This window comes from Pogoniulus pusillus, chromosome 33 (genome assembly GCF_015220805.1).
Source record: "Pogoniulus pusillus isolate bPogPus1 chromosome 33, bPogPus1.pri, whole genome shotgun sequence".
Lineage (NCBI taxonomy): Eukaryota > Metazoa > Chordata > Aves > Piciformes > Lybiidae > Pogoniulus > Pogoniulus pusillus.
This window is the reverse complement of record NC_087296.1, coordinates 15,069,732-15,083,381: the sequence shown is the minus strand read 5'-3', so window position 1 is coordinate 15,083,381 and position 13,650 is coordinate 15,069,732. Positions and strand designations below refer to the sequence as shown.

General features: G+C 54.3%; 1 protein-coding gene across 3 annotated transcripts in view; it reads right to left on the bottom strand.

Moving 5' to 3' along the window:
* The window catches only part of ENPP1 (ectonucleotide pyrophosphatase/phosphodiesterase 1), an 86,310-nt gene that overhangs the window by 59,383 nt on the left and 13,277 nt on the right, over positions 1 to 13,650 (bottom strand). For all 3 annotated transcript variants that reach the window (XM_064170037.1, XM_064170038.1, XM_064170039.1), the window contains exons 2-4: positions 5,738 to 5,810; positions 2,942 to 3,058; positions 99 to 224 (exon numbers count right to left, since the gene is read on the bottom strand). In XM_064170037.1, the coding sequence (XP_064026107.1) occupies positions 99 to 224; positions 2,942 to 3,058; positions 5,738 to 5,810 (316 nt within the window). The remainder of the gene's footprint in view (positions 1 to 98; positions 225 to 2,941; positions 3,059 to 5,737; positions 5,811 to 13,650) is intronic.

Here is a 13,650-nt window from a genome sequence, read left to right as displayed (position 1 = left end):
CATTTTACTGCATGCTTTTAAAGTTCTGTCATCTCCTTGCTGCTTTCACACAAACATGGGTACAGGAGGGACTGCAGACACCTGCTGAGGATGCTCACCTTTGCAGATGCTCTGGTAATTGACACAGCAGTCCTGGTGCTGCAGGCAGTCATCTGCACAGGAGCAGCGGTACTCAGGTCGCCTCTTCTCTCCACACCTGAACTTATTGCAGCTCCATATGTGGGCTAGGACACAGAGCAGAGAGGAGGAGAGCACAGTGCTTAATACCAGTGCTGAGGGCAGAGCTGGCACACCCAGAGCAAAACTGTGTCAAATGTGCATCCTCGCTGAGGAGCAGCCCTGAGCTCTCTCCTGCATGCACCACACTGCAAGCTTTGGCACTGGGCACAACAGCAGCCTCCATGGCTAAGCAGGCCAAGGGCACAGCCACCTAAGCAGGAATGTGCGGCACAGAGTGAGAAAGGTGACAGAGCAGAAAGAAGCATTCACAGCCCTCCTGAAATGTGCTCATTTCTATGGGGTGGTTAATGCAGACCACAAAGCAGCTCCCAGAAAGGACAAAATAATCAACTATACTCAAAGTGGAGTCTGAATTTGGACTGCCTAAAACCCACTGAGCAGCACTGCCTTCTTCTGACTGGCACTGAGGTCCTGCTGCATTTTACCCATCACCACCAGGCCCCTCTAAGCACCTCTTGTCTCAGACATCACCCTGCCACTCGTGGAGAAGCAGAAGCTGATTCTGCTGACTTCAGCCTCCTTGGTGCTTTGAGCAGAGATGCTTTTTTCCTGAGTGATACTGATTTCTCTGAATGAAACATTCCAGCACATGACAGCATTCCAGGCTGATCGTTTTTTAACACAAGTCGAGCCTTCAGTGTCAGTGGGGATGAACAGAAACAGATTTACCACCTGAGTGAATACTTCAGGGAAGTCTCACTACACATACTGAAGCCACATCTCAGGTTTGGAATAGAGGATAATTGGTGAGCTTCATATAGCATCAGCAATTAGCATCAGGAAAGGGTTGGGCTGGAAGGGAGCATCTGTTCCAACTTCCCTGCTATGGACAGGGACACCTCCCACGAGCCCAGGTTGCCCGAGGCCTCATCCAACCTGTCCTTGAACACCCCCAGAGAGAAGGCAGCTACAGCCTCCCTGGGCAACCTGTGCCAGAGTCTCACCACCCTCAGAACTTCTTCCTCAGCTCCAAACCATTCCCCCTTGGCCTATCTCAGACCCCCTCAGCACAAATCCCTCTGCAGCCTTCTTGCAGGATCCCTTCAGGCACTGGCAGCAGCTCTGAGGTCCCCCTGGAGCCTTCTCCTCTGCAGGCTGCACCCTCCCAGCTCCCTCAGCCTGAGCTCACAGCAGAGCTGCTCCAGCCCTGGGCTCATCTTTGTGGCCTCCTCTGGCCTCACTCCACAGCTCTGTGTCCTTCCTCTGCTGGGGCCAGCAGAGCTGGAGGCAGGATTGGAGGTGAGGTCTGAGCAGAGCAGAGCCAAGGGGCAGAATCTCCTCTCCTGCCCTGCTGCCCACACTGCTCTTGGCTGCAGCCAGCACAGAGCTGCCTGCTGGGCTGCATGAGGGCACTGCTGGCTCCTGGCAGCTGGCAGCTGCTCAGCAACAACACCCACAAGTCTCTTCCTTCAGAGCTAGTCTCAACCCACTAAGTTTCTAGCCTGGATTCTCAGGAGGTGAACCTCACTTCCATGAATACTTAGGTTTAGTAACTCCCACAACCTCAGGAGATCTCTACTGTGAGAGGCAGATGCACCTCTTACAGTTCCACTCGCAGGATGCTACTTGGAAATCAGATTTCAGTCCTCCACTGCTGTTAAGGTTCATCAGTCTGAAGAAACACCACCAAGGAATGAACTCTAACTCTTGGTGCTAAGACAGACACCAGTTTGGCTTTAAAAAATTCTTAAACAGAGTGGTGCAGTGCAGCAAAGTGGAGAATAAATCCCATGCAGCTCTCCCTTAAGCACAAAGCTTGGTGCAGTGTAGCGAAGCCCTGGCAGCAGCCAGCTGAAGCTCAGCTTCCTTGGTTAGTTTTGAGTCAGCACTGGAATGTTTCACTATGTTGATAAATTTTAGGAATGCACATAAAGAATAATGAAAATAAAAAGAGTCAACTGCAAAGAATGCTGCACATGAAGTGTTAGGGCAAAACTGAAGTAGAGAAAGCAGCCAGGTGCTGGCCTTCCTGTTACCTCCTGCAACTTCCCTCCACAGCACCTTTCAGACCTCTGCTTTCTGCTAAATCATGAGAACTGCTTCTCACTTTGCAGGTCCCTCCACCAGTGCAGTCTGGTTTGTCACCCTGCCCTGTCCCGGGTGCCAGTACCTGACCCTTGCTGCACACTCAGGCTAGGGAGGTGCAAAGCAGAGGGTCTGAGCAGCTGGGTAAGGAGACTCGGGTTGCTTCAGAGCTTCTGTCCTGCCCTTTTTGCACAGGCTGATGACACAACAACACAGAAGGCACTTCTGTTCCTGGCTGGCCTGAGAGCCCAGGAGCTGCCCTGGGGGCCAGGCACAATGCAGGGCGCTGTTCTCTCACCCCCCGGCAGAAGGACAGGCCGGCTGGCACCTCCAGTTGTTCCTCTCCTTCCAGGGAGAGGGCAGCAGCAGAGGGCAGAGGCAGCCTCCCTGCCCACAGCGGCTATGTGCCAGCAGCCTGCTGCCATGGCAGATGCCCGGGGCCAGCTGCCTGCAACACAAGCCCTGTTTGTCTGCAGCAGCTGCACAACCACGGGAGTTCCCAGTGCCACCAGCACCAGGGGCTGCCACGGAGGAGCTCAAGGAGGTGGAGAGCACTGGCATCAGAGCCACCAGCAGCTGCCTTTGCCCTTGCAGCCCTTCTGCGAGCAGCCAGGGCTGAGAGCCCCCAGCGTGCCGCAGGACTGCCACGGCCTCCCCGTGCTGCCCCCATCCTCACCCGGCTGGATGCACATCTCCTGGTAATCCAAGCAGCAGTTCCCAATCTTGCCACAGTCTCTATCGCAACGGCAGCTTCCAAAGGTCCTTTCAAAGCAACGTCCCTTGCAGGTTTTCACTGTAAGTGACAGTGTCAGATAGATGTCAGTGCCAGAGCCCAGAGCCCCCAGCGTGGAAAAGCGATCAGCAAGGTGAGCGTGGCAGGAGCAGAGCTGGCAGCACACAGTTCCAGCACGGCTGCAAAAGTAGGACTGCCAAAGGGAAAGGCAAGTCCTGACCCAGCTCTTTAGTCTCTCCTTTTGAACAAAACCATTTTCTGATCGCAGGGAACAAAGAGCTCCTCTCTGGCTGAGCAGGAGTGTGCTGTTTCCCCACTGGCACAAACAAGTGCAAACAGAAGGCTCCAGCTCTGCTCTTGCCCTTCTGCCTCAGCAGAAGACAGGGGTGGGGGCAGTCATTCAGAACACAGGACTCTGCCAGAGGAGATCTGGAGCCAGGTTTTCAGCAGGGATGCCCTACAGAGTGAACTGCTTTGGCAGAGTGCAGATCACTGCGTGCCTGACAGTGTTCCCCTTACTGTAATTAAACATTAATTAGAACCCAGACTGCCGAGGCTGGGCTTGCAGCTGCCCATGCTCATGCCCTCTTGGCACTGTCTCCACACGAACCATTGGGAGTGGAGAAGCCCCAGTTCCACATCCCACTGGGCCATTGCTGAGGCACTACTGCCAGAAGGGCTGTCCCACCCCAGACACAGGGGATGCAAACCTAAGTACACTGCTCCCTGCCTTCCCTTCTGGGCAGCCTTCATCAAAAGCAGAAAGAAGAGCCTGAGGCTGCCTGAGGTAAAAAACACAGCTGGTGGCATGAAGCATTCACATCACTTCAGTAGCTGAGCAGTCTCATCCTCTGCAATCAACAGGCACAGGGCTGGAAGGGACCCTCTTGTCCAACCCCCCTGCACTCAGCAGGGACATCTCCAACCAGAGCAGGCTGCACAGGGACACAGTAACTTTGACCTTCAATGTCTCCAGGGACGGGGCCTCAACCACAGCCCTGGGCAACCTGTGCCAGTATTTCACATTCTCATGGTGCACAACTTCCTCCTGGTGCCCAACCTAAGTCTGCCCTGCTGCAGTTCCAAACCACTGGAGCCTGGATGAGGCACTCAGCACCAGGGGTTAGTTAATTCAGAGGTGTTAGGGGATAGGTTGAACTCAATGATCTCAAAGGTCTTTTCCAACCTGGTTCATTCTGTGATTGCCCTCAGCCTATCACCACAGCCCCTTCTGAACAGTCCCTCCCCAGGTCCCTCTCAGATATTGAAACGCTGCTCTAAGGTCTCCCTGGAGCCTTCCCCTCCCCAGCCTGAACAGCCCCAACTCTCCCAGCCTGTCCCCACAGACAAGAGGTTCTCCAGCCCTCTGAGCATCTTTGTAGCCTCCTCTTGACCTACTCCCACAGGTCTCTGTTCCTATTGTGTTGAGGGCCTCAGAACTGGATGCAGCACCCCGAGTGAGGTCTCAACAGAAGGGAGTAAGGTAAAAACTTCATCATCTGGCCCCTCTCCTCAAGCACCTTGGTGTGTGGCACTAGGAAGATGGGATAATAATGAGCCAAAGCTCTAACAAAGTGAGGAAAAACCCTAAAAAGATTCTGGTGGGGAATCAATAATCTGGAGTGCATTTTAAAGTGATGGTAGGGCTGCTGGTTAAACAGCTTCACCTTCCCAATCACTCCAGACAGCTGCTCCCACAGCAAAACTGCATTTCTGGGAATACCTTCTGCAGCCTGCTACCTGAACAAACTCCACCAGTGAGAAAAACCACAGTTTTCAGGACAGAAACCAGCCAGAGGAGTTCCACAAGGAACATTTTCAGACTACAATTCTAACCATAAAAACACAACTTCTTTTTTTCCCCCACCCCATAATTGAGTGGAAAAGTTGGGGGAAAAATTATTAAAAAAAAACCAAACAAACAAAACCCAAAGCCAAACAAGTCTGAGGACAAGAAGAAATAACAAAACGTTGGTGCTGGGGGGGAGGGTGCTGGGAGTGTGTGCGTGCAGTGAGCTGAGAAAACACAGCTGTGGGACCTCACCACAGTGGCACTGTGGCACAGGTGCTGAGCACTCCTCGGCTTCAGCTCCCAGCAGCCTCTAGCTGCTCCGAGCAGCCACTGCCAGTCCTCTTCCTGCAGTGTGAAAGGCTGGCAGGAGCAAAGCTGGTTTAGAAAAACAGGAAACACTAACCAAAAAGGCCAAAAGGAAAAAAACACACCCAAAAAAACATCCAAACCATCAGACCAAAAAAAGAAACCAAAAAGGCTCAGACCCCAAAAAAGGCCAAACCCCAAACTGGTAAAAAAAAAAAAAAAAGAGACAACAAAACCCAACCCAAAAAGCCAACAAAGAAGGCCAAAACCCAAATTAGTGAAAAAAAAAAACCTAAAAAGCAACAAGCCAAAAAGGCCAAAAGCAGCCAAAACACAGGGAAGCCAAGAGAGGCCAAAAAAAGCCAAAGCCCAAAATGGGCACAAAGCCCAGGATGGGCGCAAAGGGACAAAGCCCAGAATGGCTGAAAAACAAAGGGACTAAACCCAGAACAGGCACAAAGGCCAGAATGGCCAAAAGGGGCCAGAGCCAGCATGGCCAAAAGAGGCCAAACCCAAGCCCAGGGAACTGCAAAGCCCAAGGTAAGGAGCACCAAGAGCAGCGTCACAGGCACACAAGGCCACGCCAGCCGAGAGGCCAAGCAGGGGTGCTGGGAGCTGGCAGAAGCAGGGGTGCTGGTTACCATCCTTGGAGCAGCTGGGCTTCAGGCCAAAGATACAGCCCAGGATGGTGGTGAGCATGCAGACACACAGCACCTGTGGGACAGGAAAGAAGGGCAGTTAATCCTAAGTGAGCACTGAGCACTTTGGAAAGCCTCTCTTTGGGTAGCTTTTCTCTCCTGCTACAGAACGGCACCAGGCTGCTGAAGCTGTAAGGGAGGAGGCCTTCACAAGCAGTTTTCACTCAGGAGTAGCTGTGCTGTTCATAACTGATTACTGCTGCATGGCCACAACCATTTTCCCAGCTGGCCCACTCTCAGAACAGGTTGGATAGGAAGGGACCTTCAAGCTGATCCAGTGCCAATCCCTTGCCATGGGCAGGGACACCTCCCACCAGCCCAGGCTGCTCCAGGCCTCAGCCAACAGCATCAAGCTACTGAGTCCAGCCACGAGAAGGTATTCTTCTCACAAAGTGTCCCAGGTTAAGCCCAGCTGGGCTGGGGGAGTGCTCTGGAAACCTGACCCCAGGTGTCCCTGGCACCACCTGGGGACAGGACCTCCCAGGTCAAAGTTGATCCCATCCCCACTTCCTCCCAGGACCCTCTTTAAGAGGCAGATGAGCTTCCTGCTCTCTGCTTCCTGCCTTCACCTCTGCAGCATCTCCTCCTGCAGCTGCCACTGCCAAGCAGGTGGCCAGCCCAGCTGCCTCCTGCACCCTAAGGACAAACCACCTCAGTCCAGAGACTCCACTGCCATCCAGCCTGCTTTCACACATGTATTTGTGCCTGCTCCCTTCCCTGACACCACTCTAGCCCTCCTTTACCTTAAATACCTTTGATTTATTGTTAATGTTTTCTTTTTAACTCCCAAAGCAGTTTAAGGCTCTTTCTCTGGGTCTTCTACCCCTTGGATTCTTCCACCTACTTTTCTTTCACAGGGGGAGAGGGGAGGCCTCCTATATTTTGTTCTGTTGGGCTTGTGGTGTCCAGGAAGCTTTCACAGAATCATAGAATCAGGCAGGTTGGCAGAGAGCTCCAAGCTCAGCCAGCCCAACCTAGCACCCAGCCCTGGCCAGTCAACCAGACCATGGCACTCAGTGCCCCAGCCAGGCTTGGCTGCAACACCTCCAGCCACGGCCACTCCACCACCTCCCTGGGCAGCCCATTCCAATGCCAATCACTCTCTCTGCCAACAACTTCCTCCTAACATCCAGCCTAGACCTCCCCTGGCACAGCTTCATGCTGTGTCCCCTTGGACAGCAGAGCCCAACCCCACCTGGCTACAGCCTCCCTGCAGGCAGCTGCAGGCAGCAATGAGCTCTGCCCTGAGCCTCCTCTGCTGCAGGCTGCACACCCCCAGCTCCCTCAGCCTCTCCTCACAGGGCTGTGCTCCAGGCCCCTCCCCAGCCTTGCTGCCCTTCTCTCAACACCTTCCAGCACCTCAACATCTCTCTTGAACTGAGAGGCCCAGAGTTAACTGGACACAGTTTAAACAGGAACACCAATGTGAAGACGTTTATGGTCACATAGATTGACTACAGAAACCTCTCTGCTCCACTCCTTCCCTGCCCCTAGTTGCTACAGGAAGGTGAAGGTTGCCTGTTGGCCACCAACAGAAGCCATGGCTCTCAGGTGATGCCTGTAATTTTCTTAGTCAGGGAAACATTTTGCCACTTCCTAGTATCCAGTTCACAGGAGATGCTGGTCCATAGCTTGGGAGGCGACTTGAGAGCTCAGACAGGCCACAGTGTCTTACACTGAGCCAGGTTTAGTTTGGCTGCTGAATGCACTGAAGTTATCAAACAAGCACCATGCTGGCTGCTCCAGCACATACAGAGGAAGACTCCTTTCAACCTCATCAAGTGTGTGAGATGCTCCACACATCTGCTCGAGGGCCAGTACACATCACCCATGTCTGTACAGTGACTAGAGGCCAGGAGAGCTGGCAGTGCACAATGGCAGTGGGTGACAAGTCCTGGAGCCCTGCCCAAGTCCGGAAAGGGGCACTGTCAGAACACAGAGCTTCTGGCTCAGCAGCACCTGGGGAGGTATGGAGAGCTCACAGCTGTCACCTTTCCACCCACTGCTTTCTCAGGAAAAATTGCTTTAAGCAACAGATGAGAAGCTGGGCAGGAGCCAGCAGTGGGCACTGGCAGCACAGAAGGACAAGGGCAGCCTGGGCTGCATCCAAAGCAGTGTGGGCAGAGCTGGGGAGAGGGCATCCTGCCCCTCTGCTCTGGGGAAACCTGTCCTGCAGGGCTGGGGCCAGCTCTGGGGTGCCAACACAAGAAGGACATGGAGCTGATGGAGTAGATCCAGATGACACCATGAAGATGCTCAGAGGGCTGGAGACCTCCCCTGTGGGGACAGGCTGAGAGAGTTGGGGCTGTTCCACCTAGAGAAGGCTCTGGAGAGGCCTTAGAACAGCCTTCCAGTACCTGAAGAGGCTCCAGGAGATCTGGGGAGAGACATTTGACAAGGGCTGGGAGTGACAGGACAAGGGACAACAACTTTGAGCTGGGAGAGGGGAGAGTGAGAGTGGAGATGAGGAAGAAATTCTTGAGAGGGAGGGTGGTGAGACACTGGCACAGGCTGCCCAGGGAGGCTGAGGATGCCTCCTGCCTGGAGGTGTTCAATGCCAGACTGGATGAGGCCTTGAGCAGCCTGGGGCTGCTTAGTCTGGGGAAGAGAAGACTGAGAAGGGATTGAATCAATGTCTATAACTATCTGACGGCTGGGGGTTGGGGGGGGGGACAGACTCTGCTCACTGCTCCCTGGGATAGGACAAGCAGCAATGGATGGAAGCTGCAGCACAGGAGGTTCCAGCTCAACACAAGGTTAACTGCTTTCCTGTAAGGGTCCCAGAGCCCTGGCACAGGCTGCCCAGAGAGGCTGTGGAGTCTACTTCTCTGGAGCCTTTCCAGGCCTGTCTGGATGTGTTCCTATGTGCCCTGAGCTATATTGGATGGTCCTGCTCTGGCAGGGGGGTTGGGTTTGGTGATCTCTTTGGGTGCTTTCCAACCCCTGACATCTGTAAGCCTGAGATCCCCTCCCTGTGCTGCTGCTCTCCCCGCTCTGGATGCAGCCAGCACACAATTGGCTCTGGGCTGCCAGTGATCGTTGCTGGCTCCTGGGGAGTCTGTCGCCAACTGACACCTCCAAGGCTGCCCAGCCTGGTTTATGCTTGGGATTGCCCTGACCCAGGTGCAGGACCTTCCAACTTGGGCTTGCTGAACTTCATGAGCTTGGCTTGGGTCAACCTGTCCAGGTCCCTCTGGGTGGATTCCCTCTCTCCAGCATGTCAGCCACACCACAGTGTGGTGTCATTGGCAAACGTGCTGAGAGTGCCCCAGCGCCGCTGGCCCTGCCACCCACACGGATGTTACACAGCACTGGTCCCAGTACCAACCCCAGAGGGGTGTGACCTGGTCAGTTCCTGACACGTAACCACAGTCAGGCTGTGACACAAACCCAACTACAGCTGCTCTGGCTGGAACAGCTTTATTCCCACATCTTCCAACAGCTACCTAACCTCTGGGACCTACACCACCTAAGGCAACCTTGCGGTGCCACCACACTGCAGTGGCACCAGGTGGAGCCTCAGTAGTCCCTCCTGGAGCTTCAGTGTAGGTCAGACATGTCTGCAACCCAGGGGTTCATTGTGCCACCAAATGGGTATAAGAGCCAAACCCAAATAAAGCCCCTCCAGAGTGGCAGTGTGGCAGCACTTCCCAGCTGAGACTGGCAGAGCTGCACTCAGGCTCTCAGAAAGACTTCCTGAGATTTGGGCAGCAATGTTACGAAATCAGAGTTCTGTTTTCTGCTGCAGGGTGTCTGTCTCGTCCATCTGGGAGCATGGTTCATTGGAAGAAGCCCAGGCAGGAGAGGATTATGTTCCCTGAGGCACAGCAACGTTCTTCTGGGTAGGCAACACCACAAAGTGGTAAACGCTGCTTGCTGCACCAGAGCCAGCCCCTGGGGAGCCTGAGTGCCAGTGCTCCCTGCCCCTCCACTGCAGACCAGTCTGCTCTGCAAGGCTGCCATGCACACCGAGGGACAACAGAGGCCAGGCCCTTACGGCACGCTGCAGCCCCCTGCACAGCGAGAAGATTTCAGTCAGGCCCTTCTTGTCTTAACTTTGGCCCCAGCAGCTTAAAGGGGAGCCCTGAAAATATTTTACTGCAAAATACTAAAGCTTCCCCCATCCCCTGCCTCCAGCCTTCTTTCCCTCCTTCCTTCCTCTTCTTCTTCTTTCCCTCTTTTCTTTCCTCCCTTTTCCCTCCTTTTCTTTCCTTCCTCCTTTCCCTCTTCCCTTCCCTCTCCTCCTTTTCCTTCCTTCCCTCCTCTCTTTCCTGTTCCATAAGGAAGCCTCACAACAAGTCACGCTCAGAGGCAAGGCATTTGCCAGCCAACACTACTCCAGTGCACTGCACCATGCCCCTGCAGTGCTGTATTGCAAGCTTGCAAGTAAAGCTTCATCTGGAGCCTGAACGACTTCAGACATGTCGGCATCAGCCACACGAGTGTTCAGCTGGCACAACGTGGAACAGCTACTGCTGGCCAGCAGCAGAGCTGCTGCCTAGGCACAGCAAGAGCTGGCACACTACCAGTCAGTGCAAGGGCTCTGCAAGCTCGGCTCTGCAGAGGACAAGGAACGCTCAAGGCAGCTGTAAAGGCTGCCCAGGTACAACAAAGTCATCTCCCTGCTACAGCCCAGCTGTGGACTAATCCACTTTGTCTCCTGCTCTATGGCACCCTGCTGCAGCAGGTAGGTCCCAGATATTTATTTCATAGACAAGCAGCTCAGGCCTGGGATGCTGAGGGCTGCTGTCTAAAGTGTATCCATGGATCAACCTCCAAACACCAACAGCTGCACCTGCAGTGTGAGGGTCACCATCCAGAACCTCAGCAGAGCCCTGCAGCACCCAGCTGCAAGCAGCAGACTCAAATCTCTACCTACAACCACACTGCTAACCCAATGCCTGCCTGTCCAGCCTGTCCTTTCAAACAACAGGGGCACAGCCTGGCCCTCCTCTCTCTCCCAGATTCCTCCCCTCAAAACAAAAAGCCAGAATTGTCAGCAATAAGGACAGTGGCATTGAGTGCATCCTCAGCAGGTCTGCTACTGACATCAAGCTGTGTGGTGAGCTGGATTCACCTGAGGGCAGGGGTGGCATCCAGAGGGAGCTCCACAGGCTTTAGAAGTGAGCCAGTGCTAACTACATGGGGTTCAACAAGTGCAAAGCCCTGCACCTGGGTTGGAACAACCCCAGGCAAAAATCCAGGCTAGGTGCAGAGTGGGCTGAGAGCAGCCTTGAAGAAAGAGCCTTGGGGGCGCTGAGCAGCTCCCCAGGAGCCAGCAGTGCCCTCCTGCAGCCCAGCAGGCAGCTGTGTGCTGGCTGCAGCCAGAGCAGTGTAAGCAGCAGAGCAAAAAAGGGGATTGTGCCCCTTGGCTCTGCTCAGACCTCACCTCCAACCCTGCCTCCAGTGCTGCTGTCCCCAGCACAAGAAGGACACAGAGCTGTGGAGTGAGGCCAGAGAAGGCCACAAAGATGAGCCCAGGGCTGGAGCAGCTCTGCTGTGAGCTCAGGCTGAGGGAGCTGGGGGGGTGCAGCCTGCAGATGAGAAGGCTCCAGGGGCACCTCTGAGCTGCTGCCAGTGCCTGAAGGGATCCTGCAGGAAGGCTGCAGAGGGATTTGTGCTGAGGGGGTCTAGAGCCAGGCCAAGGGGGAATGGTTTGGAGCTGAGGCAGAGCAGGGTTAGACTGGAGCTGAGGAAGGAGTATGAAGTGGTGAGACTCTGGCACAGGCTGCCCAGGGAGGCTGTGGCTGCCTCCTCTCTGGGGGTGTTCAAGGCCAGACTGGATGATGCAGCCTAGCTAGGAAGTTGGAGTAGATGACCTGTGAGGTCCCTTCCAATCTGAGCCACTCTGTGATTCTATGAATCAAGGAAAAGTAGCTCTGCAGAAAGAGTTTGTGACTCCAGCAGTCAGGAGGAAGAGCATCTGGGCATGTCCACAGAGAAGCAGCAAATGAAGCTGTTGCTAGGCCAGACTGTCCCCCTGGGGTTAACCCAGGGTCTCAGGGCAGGCTGCAGATCAGCACAGCAACAAGTGCAGAGAAGGAAGTGTCCTTTTTTTGTTTCAAACCTCTTTTTTGGAAGGTTTCTTCTGGAATGCAGAACCCCTGTCATCTAGGGATGGAGCTGGGTCCCATCACTGCTTCCTTTGCGTGGGAGGAGGCAATTAAAGCTTAGCTTTGCAAACACTCCAGTGGTTGGGAAGAGGTGGTTGAGTGTCTGGAAAACTGCACTCCAAAAAAACGTTTCCAAAGCCTTTTATTTTGAGCTGAGTAGATGGCAGCAACATAACATGGCCAGAGAACAGAACCGCTGCCCTCAGCTCCACAGCTGCAGCTGAGCAGAAGTCCCCAGCAGTGATTCTGGGGAGCTGCTGGCTGAGGAGCACACAGGCTGCAGACGCTGCACCCTGAAGACATCTACTGGAGAGATCTTAGTGACACAGAAACCTCTCAGCAGCCTCAGCCACTGTCACCCACCTGTCACTATTTAACTCTTCCTTTAGACGGACTTCCCTTACACCACTGCCCTTCCTCTCTGCTCTTCCCTCACTCTGTCCATCTTTCCCACTTCCACTCTGGCGAACAGTGTGTTGCTGTTTCTCCCAAGGAATAGCCATTTCCAGCCAACTTCCATTCTCTCTTGATCTTCCTCACTCTTTGCCTACCGTGTGCTCAGCTGCACTCTCAAGAATTAGGCCTTGGGGGTGCCAGCAGGTGCCAAAGTGCCCAGCAGCCAGCACTGGTCGCTGGCAGCCCAGAGCCAGCTGTGTGCTGGCTGCAGCCAGAGCAGGGAGAGCAGCAGCACAGGGAGGGGATTCTGCCCCTCTGCTCTGCTCAGCACTCACCTGCAGCACTGCCTCCAGCTCTGGGAACACAGCACAAGAGGGACATCAAATGGCTGGAGAGGGTCCAGAGGAGGTTGCCAAGAGGAACAGAGGCTGGAGAACCTCCCTACGGGGACAGGCTGAGAGAGTTGGGCTTGTTCAGCCTGGAGAAGAGAAGGCTCCAGGCAGACCTCAGAACAGCCTTCCAGTACCTGAAGTGGCTGCAAGAGAGCTGGGAAGGGACTTTTGACAAGGCCTGGGAGTGACAGGATGAGGGACAATGGCTTTGAGCTGGGAGAGAGGAGATGAGGAAGAAATTCCTGAGAGTGAGGGTGGTGAGACACTGGCACAGACTGCCCAGGGAGGCTGTGGATGCCCCTGCCTGGGGGTGTTCAGGGCCAGGCTGGATGAAGCCTTGAGCAAGCTGTGCTGGTGGGAGGTGTCCCTGCCCATGGCAGGGGTTGGAAGTGGATGAGCTTTGAGGTCCCTTCCAACTCAAACCATTATATCAATCTGATTTTCTTCTTCCTTTCCTCATCCCTGCTGTTCCCAACAGAACTTAGCCACATCCACCAACCACTCCATAATTAACAGAGCAGCACTGCAGAGCAGTGGTTTTCCCTTCCAGCTCTCACAGTCCTGTCATGCTCCCCATGAAGGAAGAATGTCTGGAGTTATTTTTACCGAGAGATACCCCTCAACAGCCAAGTTTTGTTCAGAAGCAGAGGATGTTCAACGAAGTTCACTAAACCAAGAGGAGGTGGCTGCTCGCTCACACCCCGCTCGATGACTTGTGAGTGACTAGCACTGACACAAGCACACCAGCTCCTCCCTGCACCACTCATCTCTGCCTTCCACATCCACAAATACTTCTGTGCTCTTCAGAAATCTGCTTCTCTTGATCCACATTCCACACCTAGAGCTCTGGAGGAGGAGAGGAGCCACTGAGACTCTCAGGTCCCAGTTGCCCTGAAGCACTGCAATGACTGAGTTACTCTGAAGGTGGTGGATGGAAAGCTGGAGCTGAGAGCCA